The sequence below is a fragment of the Mixophyes fleayi genome, chromosome 3, assembly GCF_038048845.1.
Source record: "Mixophyes fleayi isolate aMixFle1 chromosome 3, aMixFle1.hap1, whole genome shotgun sequence".
In the NCBI taxonomy this organism is placed as follows: Eukaryota; Metazoa; Chordata; class Amphibia; order Anura; family Limnodynastidae; genus Mixophyes; species Mixophyes fleayi.
In genome coordinates, this window is record NC_134404.1 from 272,738,313 (window position 1) to 272,759,853 (window position 21,541).

The 21,541-nt window shown below is 39.3% G+C and overlaps 1 protein-coding gene across 1 annotated transcript in view; it reads right to left on the reverse strand.

The window, feature by feature from the left end:
* Nucleotides 1-21,541, reverse strand: part of GRM1 (glutamate metabotropic receptor 1) — a gene marked incomplete at its 5' end in the record, with an annotated part of 396,475 nt that overhangs the window by 303,128 nt on the left and 71,806 nt on the right. Inside the window, one exon of the mRNA XM_075203596.1 lies at nt 1,432-1,681. Coding sequence (XP_075059697.1) covers nt 1,432-1,681 — 250 coding nt within the window. The remainder of the gene's footprint in view (nt 1-1,431; nt 1,682-21,541) is intronic.

The window sequence follows — 21,541 nt, forward strand, 5'->3', positions numbered from 1 at the left end:
GGAATATGATCATAAGGGCCTATGAGGGATTTATTAAGAAAAGTGTATACCCAACATTTTGGTAATATATTTTTACAATTTAAAAGCATAAGTTATTTGTACTTAGAACTTTCACTATTTAAATGCTTAGATTTCTTAATATGATCAGGAGGTACTCAAGAATTATCTTTCTTAACAAAATAATCAACCTTATGGCCTACAAAACATGATTTGTGGTCAAAAGAACTTTGTTAATGGCCCTTTATATACACCACGTGTTGGAAATATTTAATGACTCTGTGATATTGATTTTTATAACAAGCATAGACTGTGCAGAATGATTTTTTTCCCTGGTGATCACATTTTTAGTATATATTGTTCACAGGATAAAATACTTAACAGCTTGGTGAACGTGATCAGCAGTAGGTTATATCCCCTAATGCTCTTCCACATAAGTTTCTATCAGTCATGAATGGTGCATACTTATTATGAATTTTCTTGGCTTCAGGCAATGCACTGCAATTTAATTAGCTAGTAACCAGCTTTACCTATCAGTCAACCATTCTGTGCTTGTAAAAGTACTTTGGCAAATTAAAAACAGTGTTTTTATTTAAGTAAAGCAATAAATGAAATTTGATGGAACAAGATCCGTTAATCCAGTTTTCTATAAACCCATTAAAACACTTTTTCATGCAAACAGCTTATATGTGCAATGTTTCATATCTTGCAACAATTGTCTTCAATCAATATGGGAAAAATTTGTAGTCTTCATTCAGGAAATTTAGATTAATCTAGATATTTGGGGTTACAGTAGGCACATTGCAAAAGCTGAGATTAGTTGAAATCTTTGCCCGGGTACTTGCAAGCATCATGTGACCAAAGGTGCAAATATTTACAAATTCAATAAAACAATATATCATATTATTATTATTATTTTTTAAACAACAAATATTAATCATACTATGCAAATACATTGCAAAGAAATCTGTTAATATTTTTAGAAAACCACCTACCAATTTCTAACAATGGACATTATTTTACAGCCAGGGGTGCCGAGTGTGTGTGTGTGTGTGGGGGGGGGGATACAAATTATATCTAAAGCAGTTTTGGATGATGATTTGAGCAGTAATATATTATCCTCCACTGCTGCAGACCCCACACTACATGCAAGTATGCAATGATTTCAGTCTCGTCCACCCTTTGTCAGATTAATCCATACAGCGAATTGGGTGATTGCGTAAACCAATAGCAGAGCTTGAATCTTCCTATTGATCCTCCTATACTGTGCGCACACCCACTATGGCCAGGGGAGTTGGGCCATGCTCAATCTCTGCAGCTCTGTTTACAATAATAGTTGATCAGTTTATATCATATTACATTTAAAATACATATCATACTATGAATCATTTGCAAGTATACTATAACATGTGTTTATAAAAGAAATGATCTTACCTTCCAATAAGCAGAAATTCACCAACCACCCCTAATCTCCTCATAGCCATCAGGAGCCCTCTTACTGTCATTCCCTCGCAAAAACAAACTACCACTCTTGCTTTTGGCAATCTCTCTCGAAGTTTCCTGAGAAGCCGGTCAAAGCTTTTCTCCCCGGCATTACTGTAGATTTTGTCTGTGTGGGCAATGCACAGTCCTTCTTGTGCTGCAAGTTCTTTAAAAGCTTCCATTCCACTTTCTCCATAGTTTCCTTAAAATAACATTAAAAATGACAATTTGTTATGTTACTGAAAAATTCTAGTATAGTGTCTTCCAGCATTTAAATCCATGCCCTTTTAAATTACATGACATGAGCCTTTATAGCTGTAAGCTTACATTGGCATGACCCATTGAACCAAACACTGCATTTAGCCATAACATGGATAAAAAAATATTCTAAAACCTTTCAGATGGGAAATCCTTGCCCGAGGCATAACATTAAAAATATAAGGACACTTTGAGCTCAAAACCTAGTCCTATTTTTATGACTGAATATAAGTTAACTAAACATGTACACACTTGTCTGATTTGTGTTGAAAACATTTTCAAGGCAATATGTAATAATACAATATTTTGAAGAAAAAATACTAAATAGAAAACACAAAGTAATCCATTTTATAATTAAGTTAATAAACAATAACTGGCACATTTAAATCTATATGGCTTTATTTATGCATATAAGGCTCGACTTTGGAAAACAGAGAAACCATCTTACATGTTCTTTGCACAGTAAATACTCTGGCCTCCTTCTGGTGGGGAGTGTCTCTTGTGCCATTTATATGTGTTCCTTATTAAATGAAAACATTGGTAACCATATGCTCCAGTAACACTGGGTTAACCTTTGCAAGCCATAAGCAGAATTGTATGAAGTCCCAGAAATTCTGTTCACCGTGAGTCAGATGAATTATGGCTCAAATCCATGTATCACTGTAAAAGTCTATTGGAATTTCAAATTTAAACACAAGCAAATTTACCCCCCCCCCCCCCCCCCCACCTTACATAAGCACCGTCCAAGGATCAACATTTCATGTAAATAGCTATACTTTTAATGGGGTCCATTGAACAGAGAAGCACATCTACAGTCACCTGTACAATGCACTATGAAAATACATTAATACATAAGTAAGAGAGCAGACAGAGTATCAGCTCCCATAACTCCTCAATCAGCGCCAGCACTAGACAGCCTGGGATAACAGGGAGACTAGGAGCATTTCGACTCCCCTGCTATAGTAAAACTTTTGGAAACACCCCTGCCCCTCATAGAGGCATCAGTCCTGCATTGAAACACACTGGGGTTTTATTGGAGGACCAGAGTAAACAACAATATTGGAATATTTGAATTGGCAACTTGCCACCCAAGTTGTCCCAGTATAATGGACAGGGGTCCCTACACACTGTTAATTATACCAAGTGGAAAAAAACTACATACACTATTTTAAAATAAACTTTAAATAGAATACTCCCCGAAACCCTTGTTGATTTTTTTATTTACTAATGTGAAAAAATATTTTCTTCTCTCTTGAGCTGTCATAATCAAGTGGAAAATTAAATATTCTATCCTCCTTCCTTTCTCTTGAGCCATTGTAGCCCAAATAGAATAAACATAAGAAAGCAAAAGCTAGACAAATCCCCATAAAAAAGTGACCCACCTGCACACTAGCGCTGTCTGGCACAAAAGATGAACGTTGAGAGTTCTCAGGCACCTCCCTTTGCTAGCAGCCAATTACAAGATGCTACAAATGGACAATATATGTGGATGGCAGCAGACGAAACGAAGTCCTGAGGAATCCCAGCTTTGGTCACGTACCAGCGGTCAGAGCTAGTGCATAGGTGGGTTATTTCTTACTGTATTTTTTATATAGACTTTTTTACGCTTGGACTATGACATACTGTATCAAGAAAGAAGAAAATAATATTTTATTTTCTGTATGAACTAGGGCAGATCAAGAAAGACGAAAGTGCTAACTGAAGGCTTGTTCAATCTATATTTTAATATTATGTTGGTGTCTATTACTGTTTTGATATAATGGTCAATGTTCTTTGGGACCTCTGTTCATAATCCATTATACAGAAACTACTGGAGTGGCAAAGTTATCAATTGAATTTTGCTTTGTAATTGGTTATTATTTGTGATGTTTATAATAAGCATAACTAGACAGATGCAGGGCCGGTGTTTGCCTAGGGTGCCACGCGGTAGGGGGCATCTACAACACTGTGAAGCTTCTGGCTGCTACTTCCCCACATTTGAAATAGGCCCCGGTGTGTGAGTCTTGGCTATGATGTCACAGCCCAGCCACACAGTCCCAACAATAGAAGAGGCCATTCCACCCAACACCACACTAAGTAAGAAGCAGGAGCGGATCAGTGCCAAAAGGGATTTCGGTCAGGTTGGCACCCAAAGCAGCTCATAGGTTGTCTACAACCCACACACAGGCCCTGGGAGTTTCAGCTAGACCCCTATTGAATTTCCCCACCAGCAGCTACAATTGTTATCCATCACCTTTCATTCCCCACACCTTTCAAATTGTAAGCTCATTTGGGCAAGGCCATCTTTAGCTTCTGTTTCACTGGAGAAAATGTGTTTCATTATTCCTTCAATGTACAGAACTGCATAATGTATCAGGGCCTTAAAAATAAACAATAATAATTGACTCACTGCCCATATTCTCTATGACAGAACTGCAGGTACTTCTATAAGGGTCTATTTATGAAAGGACTGAGGAGACCTATTGCCAATGAAGGTTGGGGATGTTGGGATGATTTTACAATAGTGTACGTATGTATGTCCCCAACTCTGGGCATTCAGTTCCATTGCTCATGTGCAAGCTGGCAACCTAGTTCAAGCATGCATACAATTACGGAGGCAGCCCCTGTGAAGCAGTAAGTTAACTATTTGTGCCCCTGTCCAGTATCGAAGGACAACTGAGTAACAGATATTTGTTTCATAATTGTTTGTGATAGCAAATTTTGTTATCACTGTGATAAGCAGCAATAAAAAAATTATAGTTATCATAGGGGGAATACTAATAATAGTCTTTAAGGCGATAGAGAGATTTCACAGTGTAAAATATATCAAGTACATTGCACAATTTCCCCTTGCAATTGTCCTGCAATCACACTATCTGCCTGGCAGGTTACTTGCTCTAACTATTCCCGAAACATATAAGCTAATCCATAGATCCAAAACTGTTCTCCATGTACTAGAATGCACTATTTTTTGACTTTCCTACATATGCATTGCGCACTGTACACAGGCCAACTTATCTTTATATAGAAGAATATTCCATATTTTGTGTTCTACCCATTTTTTGATGCTGCTAAAAGCACCTCAGTTTAATGAAAGATGTGCTCAGACAAACATTAATTTACAAATATGCTTAATAGCTATAATATACTATAACTCATCTTCCTATCAAATGTAATACGATGCATTTTTAATTTCTGCACAGCTGTTTGAATGCCCTGACATTGGCACAGAGGATCTGTCAGTAAAGGAAGAAGCAGCAAAAATATTTTTATGGACACATTCATGGACAAATTGTTGCCATTTTATAAATATACATTATAATCTATAATTGAAGAAAAATTATTACATTATTATGGAGTGTTTACACCAAATATATTGGACTCTTTTTTTTTTTTTACTTTGAACAAAATGATTGCATGGTGAAGAAAATCAAATATGAGAAACTCAGTATTCATGCAGATGAAAATGCATTGGCATATCAAAGGTTAATAATCTTAGAAACCATTGGAAAAGGTGACATGACGACAGAGGGAGCTTCGGAATGCCTCAAACAGAGCAGTTTGGCATTTCCAATAATTCCTCCCACTCACATCCAATATGAGCACAAATTATCAGTGCGACTAATGTACTTCATAAGCAAACGCTCTCCAGCATACTTAGTAATTTTCTTTGCAAGACATTGACTGCTGTCTGCAAGGTATCAGTTATAGGAAGAAAGTAAAAAAATCTCAAAAGTCATTCCACAAAAGAGCTATACATATTGTGAACTAGACTAATATTCATGAGAATGTAGAGTATAAATTCACAAGGCACTAGAGACATTACTGAAATACGAAGTGCCTCAGGGATTTCATTAGTTCCTAATAAATGACAGTGCAATCTTCAGTGTTTCTCTAGAAATGGCCTGTACATTATCTGTCATTTATGTGATCATTATTGAAAGTCGTTGTGTTCTATGGGGACCTTAACACTATAGTGGAAGCAAAAGGTGTGATCATGTTAGTATTTTACATATGAGCAATTAGAGGAGCATTGCTTTAGTTTACCTGAGATCTCCACAGGGGAACATAGGGCTGTGAAAAAAATGGCTGCATTTCCAGAGAAGCAGTGGTTTTCACAGACAGAAGGGAGGGACTGGGTGGAAATGGGCAAAGGGAAGACATTTCCAGCAGATTACAGAGCAGACTACCAGTGAGTCCCGTTTTTCAGAGCAGTGTACCAACAAGATTTAATTTTGTGGAACAAGATTGAAATGATATAAAGAGGTGGAAAGAGTGCATTATCAGGGGCATTCCTTGTTGTGCAAGGATATTCCCCCATCAACAAAAAGAGATTAATTCAGCAGCTGCTAAGAGCTAGAAGATATCAGGGGGTAAATGTATCAAGCTGCGATTTTGCAACTCCAGCGATTTTCTCAGGAGAGTTGAAACTGGCCGATGTATGAAGCTGAGTTTTCATACAAAATCGCCAGAGTTCTGCTTCTGTCAAAATCACTACTTGTAAAATCGCCAGAGATCAAACTCACCACTGTTTGCCACTGCAGCTATACAAGTCTCCAATGTATAAAGCTGCGAGTTAGCAAACTCAGGAGAGTTTGCTGCAAAACACGCCAGATACAACACGCTGCTTGATAGCAGCGTGTTGTATCAACACATCACTGTTACACTGCCCTGGCAGTGTAAAAAAGTAAAAGAATAGAAAGAAGTTTTAAAAAAAAAAGTGTGGGGTCCCCCCGCTATTTATGCTTAACCCTAGTGCTGCCTGACTAGTGCTGGTCCCGTGAAAATTGGGGAAAAATTTTGCGTGCGGTCCCCCCGATTTTCACTTTACCAGCACTAGGCAAACCAGCCAGGGTTGGCGGCACTATAGCAGGGGGACGCGCGGCAGGGGTCCCCCTGCAATAATGACTAACCAACCCTAGACTGTTCAGCGCTGGGCTGGATTCCCTAGGGAGTGGGGTCCGCCGAAAAAAACGAGTGGGCCCCCCCCCTAGAAAGAACCAGCCCAGTGCTGATAGCACTAGGGCTCTTCCTACTACCCCTGGGCTGTGGGTAGTAGGGTAATACGGCGCTAAATGGTTAAAAAAAACAAACTGACACCAATTTTGTTTGTGGAACTACAAGTCCCAGCCAGCCAGGTTGCCCTAAAAACTGTGGGCATGCTGTTGCTTGTATAACTACAAGCACCAGCATACCCACGGCAGCCAGGGCATGTTGGCACTTGGAGAATCACAAGTGCCAACATGCCCTGACATCCTTGGCTGGCTGGGCCCTGTAGTTCCACAAAGAAAAAAGTTAACAAAACAACAACTCCCTCATACAAACCACACATATTTATTAAAAATAAAAAACCCACAATAAAGACACTAACCACCCTCTTTTTTACCACATCTATTTATTAAAAATAATAAAACCCAAATACTTACCAATGATGTCTTGTTTCTTCTTACCACCGTCCTGGCTTGCCCCAGTCCCTTAATATTTATACTTCCATCTTGCCGGCTTGCCCCAGTCCCAGCCATTTTATACCTCCTTAAACGATTCTTGCCAAACTGGAACACTTCGCCCAGAAGGGGCACATATTTGTAATATCCCGAATCTTTAGTCTTGATTGAAGGAAAAAAAAAAAAAGCCAGGAGCCGCCGCAAACACCGCCTACCTAGTACGAGGTCCGTTCCGCAATGCTCTTACGCTGTTTGCGTAAGAGCTAAGTACTGTATTATGGTATTGGTATGGTATTTACTGTATTACAGCTTACGCAAGTAGCGTAGCGCATGCGCAATGCGCTACGTTAATTGCGTAAGCGCTAAATACAGTAATATGTGATTTCCCCACTAGCGTGGGAAAATGCCATAATACAGTACTTAGCTCTTACGCAAACAGCGTAAGAGCATTGCGGAACGGACCTTCTACTAGGTAGTAGGTGTTTGCGGCGGCTCCTGGTTTGTTTTTTTTTGAGCTTCAATCAAGACTAAAGACTACTAAGCAGTAACTAGCAAGAATGGGTCCCCACCCATTGACATTATAACAAAAGAGTAAAAAAAATAAAAAATAAAGACACATACGTCTATTTTCAAATAATGTTTAATTGAACAATATACTTCCCAAAACCATTGTCCATCACTTTATTAAATAAAGTAAATATTTTTTTTTTTTTTACCCATCGGCTGGTCATTCAACAGGATTTTTCGGGATCTCACAGATATAATTATTTACCATCAGTCATTCGTAATATGCAAGTGTATCTTTTCTTATGAATATTTTTCAGTTTCATTGGTTTCACCTAATAGGTCTATGACAGATTGAAAGAAGAGAATATATTTTTTTACATTTCGCAAAGTCATGTAAAAAGATTTTGGGGCCTTCTTAAATCCAATTACCCTTTATTTGAAAATTGTAGGTGACTTAATTTTTAATTTTTATTCTGTAACTATAATTATCGGGTCTAAGGAACCATTTTAGCTTGTACTTTATTCTGGCTACCAAAGGCCAGGGCCACATAAGTGAAGGGCTTCTTAACGTGGGTCTGTGGGGTTTTTGCACCCAACCCATAGAGGCAGCAACCCTGCACTGATCAGCTTGGCGCTGGTTTTCACTATAGCAGGATGAATGCCAATTTAAGTGAATGATAAAACTCTAGCAAAAAAATTAATGAACAAATTAATAAATTAATAAATAAATATAAATCTTCAACCGCCCAAATGGCAGGTGACCCTGCATTGAATAGCACTGGGGCTCTACTGATCCCCCTAAAGTTAACTAATAGGATAAGTTTTGTTACCTGATCCAGTAATAATCCCATCCACTATGTTTTAGACAAATTTCAGTTCAAATTCATAAATTGTTTCACTTGGATTTGCAAATTTAAAAAAAATGGCATTAAAGGGCCATCACTTAATTAAAATGCCTATGCTTTTAATGGGATTTGTTCAGCAGAGAAGCACATGTACATGTGCACTAACCACTTGTCGCTGTTCTGAGGCTGTCTTCATGCTCCCGACCTTATTCAAGCTTTTTTCACCAATATCTGTGGTTACATGATCAATACTCATTTATTGTTCTCCGATTGGTGCATGTCATGCAATATTGAACGATTACTGTAATCTACGCCCCACATCTTTACCCACACATGGCCCGCCCCCCTCTTATTTGCCCGTCTTACTCTCTATATCAGGGGTGTCCAACCTTTTAGCTTCCCTGGGCCACATTGGCAGACGACGAGTTGGTTTGGGCCGCACATAAGATACACTAACAATAACGATAGCTGATCATCCAAAAAACCATAGAAAACATAGTTAACATATATATATATATATATATATATATATATATATATATGAGAAACAAAGTGACATATATATATATATAATCACTTTTTTTCAAATCCTCCTATACTTACCTTTCAATCGCCCTGTTCAAAAAATCCTCTCTAGTTATTATACTATAATCACTTTTTGTATTGTTTCGATGCAATATCATTTAAGTCAGGCATTGTATATCAGGGTGCCCTGACCAGGCCTGCGGTACCTGACATATACACCACTGTGACCCAAAATTGTGACCTGTTTTGATAATTACACCACTATGTTAGCTAAGGGATAACAACTTATAATGGGCCAAAGAGAATAAAATATAATGCCCCATTAGTAATACAAGTAGAAGTATGTAGCAGGGAGATAAGGTCCATGATGCTCCAGGACCAGGTGACTTTTATTCACTGGTCAGCGTCCCTTGAAAAAATAAAATAAATCCCCCTTAACTTACCTTTTAATCGGCTTGTTCTCCTGTCCTCTTCTCTTCTTTTCTCCAATTCTGTGCTGCAAATTGTTCTTCTTGCGCGGGTGTCTCCTCTGTGCTGCGCTCCGCAATGGATGTTGGGCGTGATGACATCACGCCCGACATTCACTGCGAGCGCCGCACGGAGGAGGAGACAAGGGAGGGAGCCGGAGTACCAGCTGACATGACCGCGTGACCACAAGGTAAGTAGTTTCTTTTCTTTTTTTTTTGCAGGATTTTTTTTTTCCATTAAGAGCGCTGTATTATATACACTCAGTGTTACAGAGAAAACAATGCAGATGATGTGGCTGGCTTCTATTGGTCCAGGCTTCAGGAAGGTCCAATGTACTGCAGGTCATAGCCCAGTTCAAACCACAAAGGTGGAGGTCAGCTCTCCAGGGGATGCACTTCGAGTTTCCCACCAAGGATCCAGTTTCAACTAGTCTATTTGCATTATACAGTCAGCATCACTTTAAACATTTATTCCCTAAGATCACTAACTAGAGTATGCATTGTGCGATCTCTTCGGCGAATGAACCGGACAACTGCTGATGAATAGGGGATTAAAATGATACTAAACATGACATAGTTCCTGCAACCTGAACCTTAAATATCACTAAAGTGTACTTATAACATTAATATATATATAACTATAACCTAAATACTATCTGCTCATAAATCACTGTGGAATGGAACCATTATAAATATGAAATATATAAATAAATGAATGTGAGAGTGCGAGTGTATGAATGCATATTTTATCGTGCGATCGTGCCGTGCCATGTGTTACGTACATGCTGATCGCAATTGCACGGTAAAACAATATTAACCAATATACTTTCGTTCATCTAATTATACGACTTCGACAATATATATATATATATATATATATATATATATATATTTATATATATATATATATCAAAGAATGTGACAGCAGAAAAGAAAATACAGGTATATCTATTCTGAATTTTTTTCTATTTGTTTTTTTAACTTATTTATTTTTTATTTATATTTTAGATATTAATCTTAACAATTTCAATAATTTTTCCCCATACATTCTTTAATTTTACCGTATGAGTCAATAGCACAAATGCTAGGCAAAGGGAAGGGTTGGGGGGGGTATAATGTTTGACAATAGGAGGGTTTTGGGGCATAATGTGTGGCCACAGGAGGGTTGGGAGACAGTGTGTGTCACTCAACCGGTCGGTTGAGTGGATTGTCCCACTGTCCAGAGCAACCCCTTGATCCAAACTGAGAAACATAATAGAAATGTGGGGGCATCATTCATTGTGTGTGGAACAAAACTATGATTTAGGTCCAGGACCTAATTTTGTCTAAAAACGACCCTGCCATGGGGCTGCCGCCTAAGTGTTTGCCCACAGGGGAGGGCTGACAAATTTTAGTCTGGGGGCAAGACTTGATTCAGCCTACTAGAAACATTTTTAAAGGGATAAAAAAGCAGATGGCCCAGTGACCCATCCCAAAGTAACCCCCAATGGGACCGGCTCGGGGGGCAGATGCCACCCTGCTCCCCAGCCCAGCCCACCCCTGGTTGCACAGTTTATGACCCCGCCTTCTTGCTGCTGCTACATTTCAGCCCTATTTCATCAGTTGGCTTCTGTACTTTACATCACAGATCAGCAGGGTCTGATATTAAATTAAACCTGAGACCATAACCACTAGAACGGTCTCCTTGTAATGAGTAATTTCTATACATGTGCAGCATCTAGCCTGGAGAATTAGATTTATCACATTAGGTTGCCACATTAATATGAGTAGCTATTATTTTATTGTACAAATTAATAATTTATTTTACTTCATAATTCATCCTTACATACTCAGACTAGCTGAAATGTTAAGACCTTTGATTCAGCACTCACACTTCTACAAGAAAACAATTAGCTATATAATTAATTTTATTTATTTCCTTATATTTCATCTATATATTTACATTTTTTTTTATAAGATTGTCATTTTGTCTATTTAATTTGTACATCTCTTTCAGCTAAGACTTTATTTTTATTTCATTTTGGTGAAGGGTTATATCCTGAGCAGCATTTAAATCTTTTACTTTTTTGAAGGGAACCTAAACTACTCTCTGTATTGTATAGAGGTCACTAGAGTGTTCTTTGTATTGTATGTTGTTTATGAAGATGTTCTCTGTATTATAGTGATAGGTGACCCAAGGGCCACATGCGCCCTCCGATCCTTTAAGTGCCCCATGCTCCTTCCTGCTTTATTATCAGATTTATTCGCTATAGCTTGTAGCACGTGTCTTAAATGGCCGCTGACAGGTTATTACATATGTTAATTTATTACTGATATTAAGATAATGTGTACCCTTTTGAAGGCTAGGGGATCATGAAGGTTGCCTATCAATACTGTATTAAGAGTCCGCTAGAATGCTCTATGTAATGTATACAGACCACTAGAATGCGCTCTATACTAGAATCACTAGAATAGTCGCTGTCACTGTCTTTGATACTAGTCAGATGGGGCTGTATTGTATTTGATTATAGCTCTTTGACATAATAATACTTCATGTTTCATTGGTTAAATGAAACCATGCCCACATTAAACAAATCACACCTGAATGCTTTTCGTCATGTCCATTTTCCTATTATGGCCTACTAGTTGCTTGTGTTGCCCCCCCCCATCTAATAACTGCTCGCCCACCCATGCCTGTGCTACACTGTCACACAGACATACAATGGAAGGGTAACTGACAGTGTTCTATCAGTTGCACATGTGACGTGATGATCTGTTCTGAAAGATTACTGTCACAGAGCCCAGTAAGTGTTGTCGTGACATAATTTGGCTCTGCCTGTGCTGTAAAAATAGCTTGTATGGTCAAAATGCATTGCCATACCATTCCCTCTCTACAATATACATAGGTAGAAACATTCATAGCAGTTTTTTCTATCAATCATTCATTAAATGGCAGCTATTATTTAGTTAGGACTAATCAGGAAGACAACATCATTTATATATGATATTTGAACATTGTCACATGCTGACATAAGTACACCTAGCATCCTACTTTGAATATTGTATATTTTGAAGATTATCCTTTCATAAACCAAATAAGAGTAACTGTGTTACCTAGTATGGTATAACATGTTACATCTGGTTGTCAGAAAACATAACTCTAATGCCTGAAAAAGTCTCTGGTAGTGTAATTAGTGCGCAAGAGCCTGGCAATCTATTCTGGGTGAGCAGATTAAATCTTTTCTGCTGGGTAACTTATTGAAGGTGCATCTTACAAATATTAGTAATTGTCTTTTCCACTTATATTTCAGTTGTGTTAAATAAAACCTTATCATCCTAGGTAGTAATGTCTAGATAAAATTTCAACAGACTAGAATCTAATATCTTTCCTGTCACCTTTGCAATTGATGCTGTATGCAAACAACACAGATGAGAGACATTAACTAAACATTATTATTATACTTTATAAAGTGTTGACACATTTAAGCAACAATAAGAGAGAAAAAAACCTCACTGATAATAATAAAGAGTATACACGTTAAAATAATTGTCTGGATCGTTTGCATGCTGTGGACGGTTCTATACATAGGGCCTGACTTGAGTTTGTTGTAAGTCGAAATTTGGGTGACCAGATTTAAATATTTCAGCCTCCATAGTCTGGAGAGGTGGATTGGGTGGCATGCAAACTCAATTTATTTACAGTTATGCTTTCAAATATTCAAACACTCTTCTAAAGCCGATCCCTTTATTGGAGCTAACTCTCCTCCCACCTTTACTACCCACATTAAAGTACCCTCACAACTGTCCCAGTCTCAAATCACACTTTTTCCTTTTGTGCCAGAGGTTCCCTCTTCCAATTACAATGTAAGCTCTTTTATGAGCAGGGCTCTCCATACTTTTTTTTATGTCTGCATTTATTTTGTCTACTGTATATGCCCCTATTTTATGCATGTGGAATCTTCACCACCGTCTAGCACTGAAAATCTATATGGCGATTTACAACTCAACAATAATAATAATAACAATAATAAGTAGTGGCATGCACACATAAGAGATGTGGCCAAGTTAGAGGAGGCTGCATCTAAGCCTTCTGAAGGCCTGGTGTAAAGATAAGTGCTGACGATTATCCCCTCAAAAAAATAGTAACCAGCACCAGAATTATACCTTGAGCTAATTACCATTGGGTCTCCCTGCAACCAGCACCACGCTATGCCAGGCTGGGCTGGTCACACTACAACAGGGAGAATTGCAATATGGGGTCCTCCTGTCATAATATGAAACCAAACCATCCCTATCCTGGTTAGCATGGCGTGAAATTCCCTTGGGAATCTGAACCACAAAACCCCCTTAAGCCAAAACGACACCATGCTGACAAGCACTGGGGCTCTTCCTGGCAACACTTGGACAGCTGCTACACAAATATTGTATAGACTAAAAAAAAATATTAAGTACTACTGTGAACTACAAAACCTAACAAGCTCTGGCAGCCATTAAATGCTTAGGCATGTCTGCCCTTGTAGAACCGTGATGCCTCTACATGATAGGCCAACCATGTTCAGCTTACATGTGATTGGCTGGTGTGGGGGAAAACCGCTCTGACTTCATGTTCGCTCATTCATGCCAAAGCTATGCTGGCAACAAGTCTCATCATTGTCTGTTTTTATGTTTTTACTCTAACTTCTTCAGAACTGAATAAAGAAAGTTCCCTATGGATTTAAGAACTAATAAAGTTTTTCGGGAGTGGCTATTTCATTTTAATTTTTAATTAGAAACGTTTGTAGAACTCCATGTTCTTACAGGCCCTGGCTGCTATGGCATTCTGGCACTTGTAGTTCCACAAGCCACATAATGCTCTGGCAACCACTGTAATTCTACAAGCACCACTGCATTCCCACAGACACCAGCATGCCCATGCACTCAATGGCTTCCAGGACTTGCTTGTTAGTACTTAATAATTTTTGGGCTATACAGAAAATTCCGAGAAATACAGAGTGTATCCTGATGCAGCTGTATATTTGCACTAAATTTTTAGGTGCATTGATCTAATAATACGTGCAACTCAAAATACTGACCACAATTTTGGATGTAGATTTACGCCTACATTTGTCTGCAAAATTACGAACTACTCTAAATGAGACCCATTGTCTCCAAGGCTTAAAAGTGATATTTTAAATAGAAAGAATAAAAGTGAATTTTGGAGCATATTGATAAAGGATATGACAAGTAAGGAGTCCTCTGAACTTGTAACGTCTGAAATATTCCAGAGTGTACCTAAGGGACAGAAGGGCAGGTTATGGATGATAGTTATAGGTACTTAGCAGATCAGAGGATGATAGTTATAGGCAGTGCTTTTTTTGTAAGAAAAAAAGGTGCCAGAACTCACATGACGTAGTCAATCCCTGTACAGACATCCACACATGTCAGTTGTGTAACGAAGCATAGCAGTCGCCGCCCGCAGTAAGCACTCAGTGCGCGACTACATGACCAATCACAAGCTGAACGGCGCCACAAGCCAAGCAGTGCCATCACAACCAGTACGGACGAAGTACGCATGCATCGGACTCGACCCACAAGCAGCACACATGCACCGTTTTAATGATTTTACCGCCGATCTGCTACGCTCGATATGGAGATGCAAGTCCACGTGATCTGAACATCAAATGTTCAAAAGTTACTTTTAAAATTTGGAAAATCCATCGAAAAAGGTGCCGGAACTCAGTTCTGGTGAGTCCTATGACAAAAAAACACTGGTTATAAGTCCTTATCAGATCACTGAATGATAGTTATAGGTCCTTGGCAGATCCAGAGGGAAAGGACAAATGGGGCAATCTTCCCCCACCCCTTAGTAGAGGTGGGTTGCTTGAGGCTGCACACTATGTATATGTGCCTTGTGGCCGAGAGGCATGCAAGGAATCCTGCCCTGATGCTCCAACTGTGTTTTACACACAATCACACTGTCCACTGCCTGCTTCAAAGGTAAATGTATATAGTGTACAAAGTATGGGACCATGTTATCAGTAGAGATACCCAGGCTTGGTTTTCCAAAAACCGAGCCCACCCGAACATCACAGATCTGAATACGGAACCGAACCGGCTCAGTACTTTTGAGTGGCAGTGTTCAGTGCTGAAACAGAAATAACAGGAGCAGCAGTGTTCTTAAAAGTCTCTAGTGACATTGTACTGTGCCATAGCTCACACAGAAACAGGAGAGGTGGCAATGTTCAGTGCTGTAACAAAAATAATCGGGATGGCAGTGTTCTTAAAAGTCTCTAGTTACATTGTACTGTGTCATAACACACAGAAACAGGAGGGGTGGCAGTGTTCTTGTCACTCTCCAGTCACATTGCTCTGTGCTATTGCTCATTCAGAAACAGGAGGGGTGGCAGTGTTTTTGTCACTCTCCAGTCACATTGCTCTGTGCCATTGATAAGAATTTACATCAGTCCACAGATGACCAGGAGCACCAAGCAGCTGCTGACACCAGTCATGATGATATTATTCCATCTACGTCATCTGCTAAAGTGTATGTTCAAGTGCATAGTGGTTTTAAGTCAGGCAAACAAAAATGTAATAAAACCTTTTACCTTTTTAAAGAAAAAAACACTTGTCTAAAAAAGGTGAACGTTTACTGTAAAAAACATAAAATTGCCAACATGCCATTCTACCCAAAATATTAAAAAGCATACCAGCATCAGCTAGTTCCCTTCTCTCAGCTAGGTCCCAGCACTTGCAATCTACACTGTCATCATCCTCACCTTCATCCTCACCCTCATCAGTGTGTACATCATCCTCAAAATACTAATTCATTCCCACTGGAATCCACCATTACAGAATTCTTTGTACTTTGATGTAATTACCGGTAATGGCCTTCCTTTTGGAATTTGCAGTTCATAACCTGTAGTCACGATTTTTGGGCAATTCTTTTAGACCAGACCAAAAGTCAAAATGTGAGCTGACTCATCTGCATCACCACTGGGTATCTTGGGAAAGCTAAGTTTTTTCAAAGCAGCAGTTGCCAAAGAAACTGAGGAAGGAGATGCTGTTGTGTCATATACCACCTGAGCTGTCAGCTTGCTGACCAAGAGCTCATTGCATCTCTTGCGATCTGGGTCAGTTGGAAAGAAAGAGAAGACATAGCTCTTAAACCTAGGATCATGCACAATTGCCAAAATCTTGTGAGCCGATTTCAAGATGTTGATAACTCTCATATCCTAGTGAAGTAAATAACGTACTTGATCTACAAGTCCTACACAGTTAGCGGAATTGCTTTGTTTCATCGCCTCCTTCAATTTCTTCAACTGCTTTTCCAAAAGTCTAGTTAGGGGAATCACTTGATTCAAGCTAACAGTGTCTGAACTCACTTCACAGGTGATTACTTTGAGTGGTTTCAGCACCTTGCACAACACGAAAAGTATTGTCCACTACAATTGACTAAAATACATTCCCCCCCAAATTCTGATCTTCTTGCATCTCCTACATGCTGTTGCAGAATGCTGAAAGTGACCCGAATTATTTCTGGACACAGACAGCATCTCCTGCATGTTACTGTCATGTTTTAAAAAGCTCTGTACCACTAAGTTGATTATGTGAGCAAAACAGGGAATGTGATCAAATTCTCCCAGCTGTAAAGCTCTCACAATATTGGTGGCATTATCAGAAATGACAAATACTCAAGAGGCTCCAAACGGGATATGTTACAATGACATACTTTAGATTTTCAAATAGGTTATCTGCGGTATATTGGTATAGCCGGTGATACACAGAGTAGCCTGCCTCTGAAAAATATGGCGTTGTTGGGTACTATTGTACCAATTGCGTATGCTGTAAAAACTCTAAACTGATATCCACTACTCTAATACCAACATATATGTCAATGATTTCGAAGGAGAAATATTTTATTAGAGAAAAAATTAGCTGCAATTCTGAGGGGACCATATACTTATTGGAGTGGCCATGTGGCATTCAATATGTAGGCCGAATAAAAAGGAAGTTAAAAATTCGGATTATGGAACACACCCGTTCCATGTGCATTCCACCTTTGGACGGAGGAGAATGCGGTAGAACTAAAGGCACCGTTTGGAACTACCCTCAATTCCCCCAGGAGAAATTCTCCTGGAAAGGACTATATTACTAGTACACTTGCTCATAAACATCATGGAGGACTGTACAACATTACAAGCAAGGAAAGAGCAGGGTAAGAACTTCTACATTGAAACGCTACATTCCATTCTATTTTCACGGAAGAGTATAAACATATCCATTACTGTCTATTTTGCATCTTTGCAGGATCCAGTATTATCTTCATGTAAGTGTTCCAATGTGCTGAAATATTTTTTATTACGTTGTTGGGTACATGCTGCTGCTGTTCCTGCTGCTGAAGGTGATTCTCAAACCTAGTGGGCTGTTACAGTCATATAAACTTTAGTTTGACGAATTACGCTTGTCCACATATCTGTGGTTAACTTGGTGGTGCAGAGCTTTTTAAAAAATGACAGGGACATGCAGGAGATGCTGTTTGTGGCCCGAAAAATTTCAGAACATTTTTGTCATTCTGCAACAGCATGTAGGAAATTGCAGCAGCTGCAAGAACAATTTATTTTGCCCTGCCACCAACTGAAGTAAGAGGTGGTAACAAGGTGGAATTCCACACTTTATATGCTTGTGAAGATGGAGGAACATCAAAAAGCCATCCATGCTTACTCCACAAGCAATGACATTGAGAAAGGAGGGGGAATGTATATTAGTCCAGCGCAGTGGAGAATACTTTCCGTTTTGTACAAGGTGCTGAAACGATTCAAAGTAGTCACCTGTGAAGTGAGTTCAGACACTGCCAGCTAGAGCAAAGTGATTCCCTTAATTAGACTTTTGGAAAAGCAGCTTGAGAAACTGAAGGAGATGAAACAAAGCATTTACGCTAACTATATCGGACTTGTAAATCAAATACTTTATTCGCTTAGCCAGGATCGAAGAGTTATCAACATCTTGAAATCGGATCACTACATTTTGATGACTATACTTTAAGAGCTATGTCTTCTCTTCCTTTCCAACTGTCCCAGATCACAAGAGATGCAATGAGCTCCTGGTGAGCAAGTTGACAGCTGAAGTGGTACGTGACATAACAACGACCCCTCCTTCAGTTTCTCAGGGTACTGCTGCTCTGAAAAACTAAGCTTTTCCAAGAGACCCAGTGGTGATGCAGATGACTCAGCACAACATTTTGACTTGTCTAAAAGAATTGCCCAAAAATCATGGCACCTCTGCCATAACTCCACCTGATCCTACTATCAACATCCATAGAAATGTGGAGGATTATTTTAATGACAGCGTACAAATAGATATGTCAGACAGTCCCTTCACATACTGTGAGGGGGAAAAGAAGGTAATTTGGAGACCCATATCATTTTACAATACTTAAGCTGCCCACCCTCCAGTGTGTACTCGGAAAGAGTTTTTAGCACAGCCGGGAACCTTGACAGCGATCGAGGTAGGAGGCTACTTCCTGAAAATGAGGAAAAGATGATGTTCATCAAAATGAAATACATATTCCACGAGAAAGGCCTTTACCGGCAATTACATCAAAGTACAGAGGCTTCTGTAATGGTGGATTCCAGCGGGGATAAATTAGTATTGTGTGAAGTCCACACTGATGAGGGTGAGGAGGATGACAGTGTAGATTGCAGGAAGCTAGCTGATGCTGGAATGCTTATTAATAGTTTGAGTATAATGGCATGTTGGCAATTTAATGTTTTTCTACAGTAAAGTTTCACCTTTATTTTTGTTTTTTACATTTATGTTAGAGAGATTTCCGTAATGGTGGATTCCTCTGGGGATGAATTAATATTGTGTGAGGATGATGTACACACTGATGAGGGTGGTGTTGAGGCTGAAGATGATGACAACAATATGTTGCCATTGTAGACTTCATTGACAGCACTGTTAGTTTAGCTACCTTAAGCCCATTATTAGCTTATCTTATCTTTGAAGTGCTTGGTTTGTTAAACTGTGCATGTCCTTTTTAAGATCCAAAATAAGGTTGGGTGTGAGGGCTCAAGGACAATTCCATCTTGCACCACTTTTCTTTCCTGACACTGCTGTGTGGCACTGGCAATGTTTCCTAGATGTGATATAAACTGCTGTGTGTTTGTGCTATTGCTCTAACCAGCCTCTTGCTGCAGTCTTATGCACTCATTAACAGCACTGTTTTCCTAGCTGCCTTAAGCCCACTGTTAGCTTGTTTTGTGGGGGCCCAAACAAATCAAGCACTTCAAACACAAAAGTGGCACTCCTTGTCGCTGAAGTGCTTGCTTTGTTAAACTGTACTTGCTACTCCTGTTTCTGTGTGAGTTTGTTAAAGCTTTTAACAAAAGGACAATTCCATCGTGCACCACTTTTCTTTATTGCCACTGCTGGGAGGCAATGTTTCCTAGATGCTATGTGCTATGTGCTAGCCAGTGCTATGAACTGTCCTGTGTTTTGCCTGTCGCTTAGCATCCATCCAGTGTATAAAAATAAAATTGTGGCTTGTGAAGTGGTCAAAATTGACTAGAAATTACTACAAATTAGTGTTATTGAGGTTAATAATAATGTAGGAACAGAAAAGAGCAAAATTATGTGATTTTAGCATATTTTAGCAATTTTTCTAAAAAATACAGATCCAAAACCGAAACCAAAACCAAAACACACGAGGGCAGTTTTGCCAAAACCTAAACCAAATCCAAAACACGAACTTAATACAGATCCAAAGTCAAAACCAAAACACGGGGGTCAGTGAACATCTCTCGTTATCAGCAAAGATGGGATGCTAAATATTAAAAAGCTGATTGCTTCAGCACTGATCTCTGGGGCACCACTTTAATGAAAAAAGTAAACTCTATAAGGAAGATGCTGGGCCTGATTCATTAAGAAATGTAAGTTCATTTGCTTTGCATATTTTGCATTTTTTCACTCTGCACATTCACGAAACCAAAACATGCGCAAAGAACACAATTTATGTTTGCATGTAAATGTCACTTACGACTACTGACTATTTGAAGGGTGGTAGGGGAGGGGAAGAGGCGCATGCACGCAATAAATGAACAGTAAGGGCATGCCAAGGTCGAACGCATGCAGAAGAGTCTAATTCAAGCTTTCGGCATCTCTAAGGTACGTATTTTTCAGCCGTATCATTTGCACCAGCTACAGGGCAGGTATAGGTGCCGAGTGATAATGATGGCGGTCACATATGCATGCTAGAGCATGTGTTTGCAATGAAGAGCAAGTGTAAAAATGCATTTTATATACAGTAGGCATTCTGAACATCCTGATAAATGTCTTCCATTGTGAATTTTTTTTTAATAAAAAACGTCAAAGTTTTTTCATTAATGACTATTATTACTTTAAACAGGTGACAATAATTGAATTTTTTGCCCCGTGTGTTCTGCTGGGAATTTATATTCCACATATATATTGATTGTTTCATGCAGTGTGTTGAGTCTGTCTCCATTTGGCATGTGCCGTATATGAAGAGCATACCTAGACCCGATTTCAACAAGAGACGTGTCTTCAGATCATTTGTAGTTGAATATGGACGCACGTATGCCCAAATTACATGCAGTTTTGGATAGAAAAGGGCACTTTACATGTGTGTTGAGTGCCTTAATGAATCAGGCCGATCTGTTGAGGAAGTTTTAGCAGTAGGAATGAGAGAGAATAAGTATGTCTCATTGTGCCAAATGAGTTCAGGTTTTGGATTAGAAGGTAATTGTTAACTGTCAAAGGCAGCCAGTATATGCAGAAGAAACCAAAACAAAACCCAAAAATTCTTCCTAAATGGCCCTCTACAGGGGCGCACGGAGGATTGTCGGGGGGGGGGGGGGTCTCCCCCCGACCCCCCAAAAAAACCGAAACAAAACAAAACCGAGAGAGAGCTGCTGTATACACTACAGCACCGCCACGGACGCTTCTTTGACAGCGCCGAGGCTGCTGTGTAGGACAGTGGCCACTTAGTTAGCGCAGGGGGGGTTTCTAGAGACTCAGAAACTGCTCTATATATCAACCTCTGCAGCTGTTTTAGTAGGCC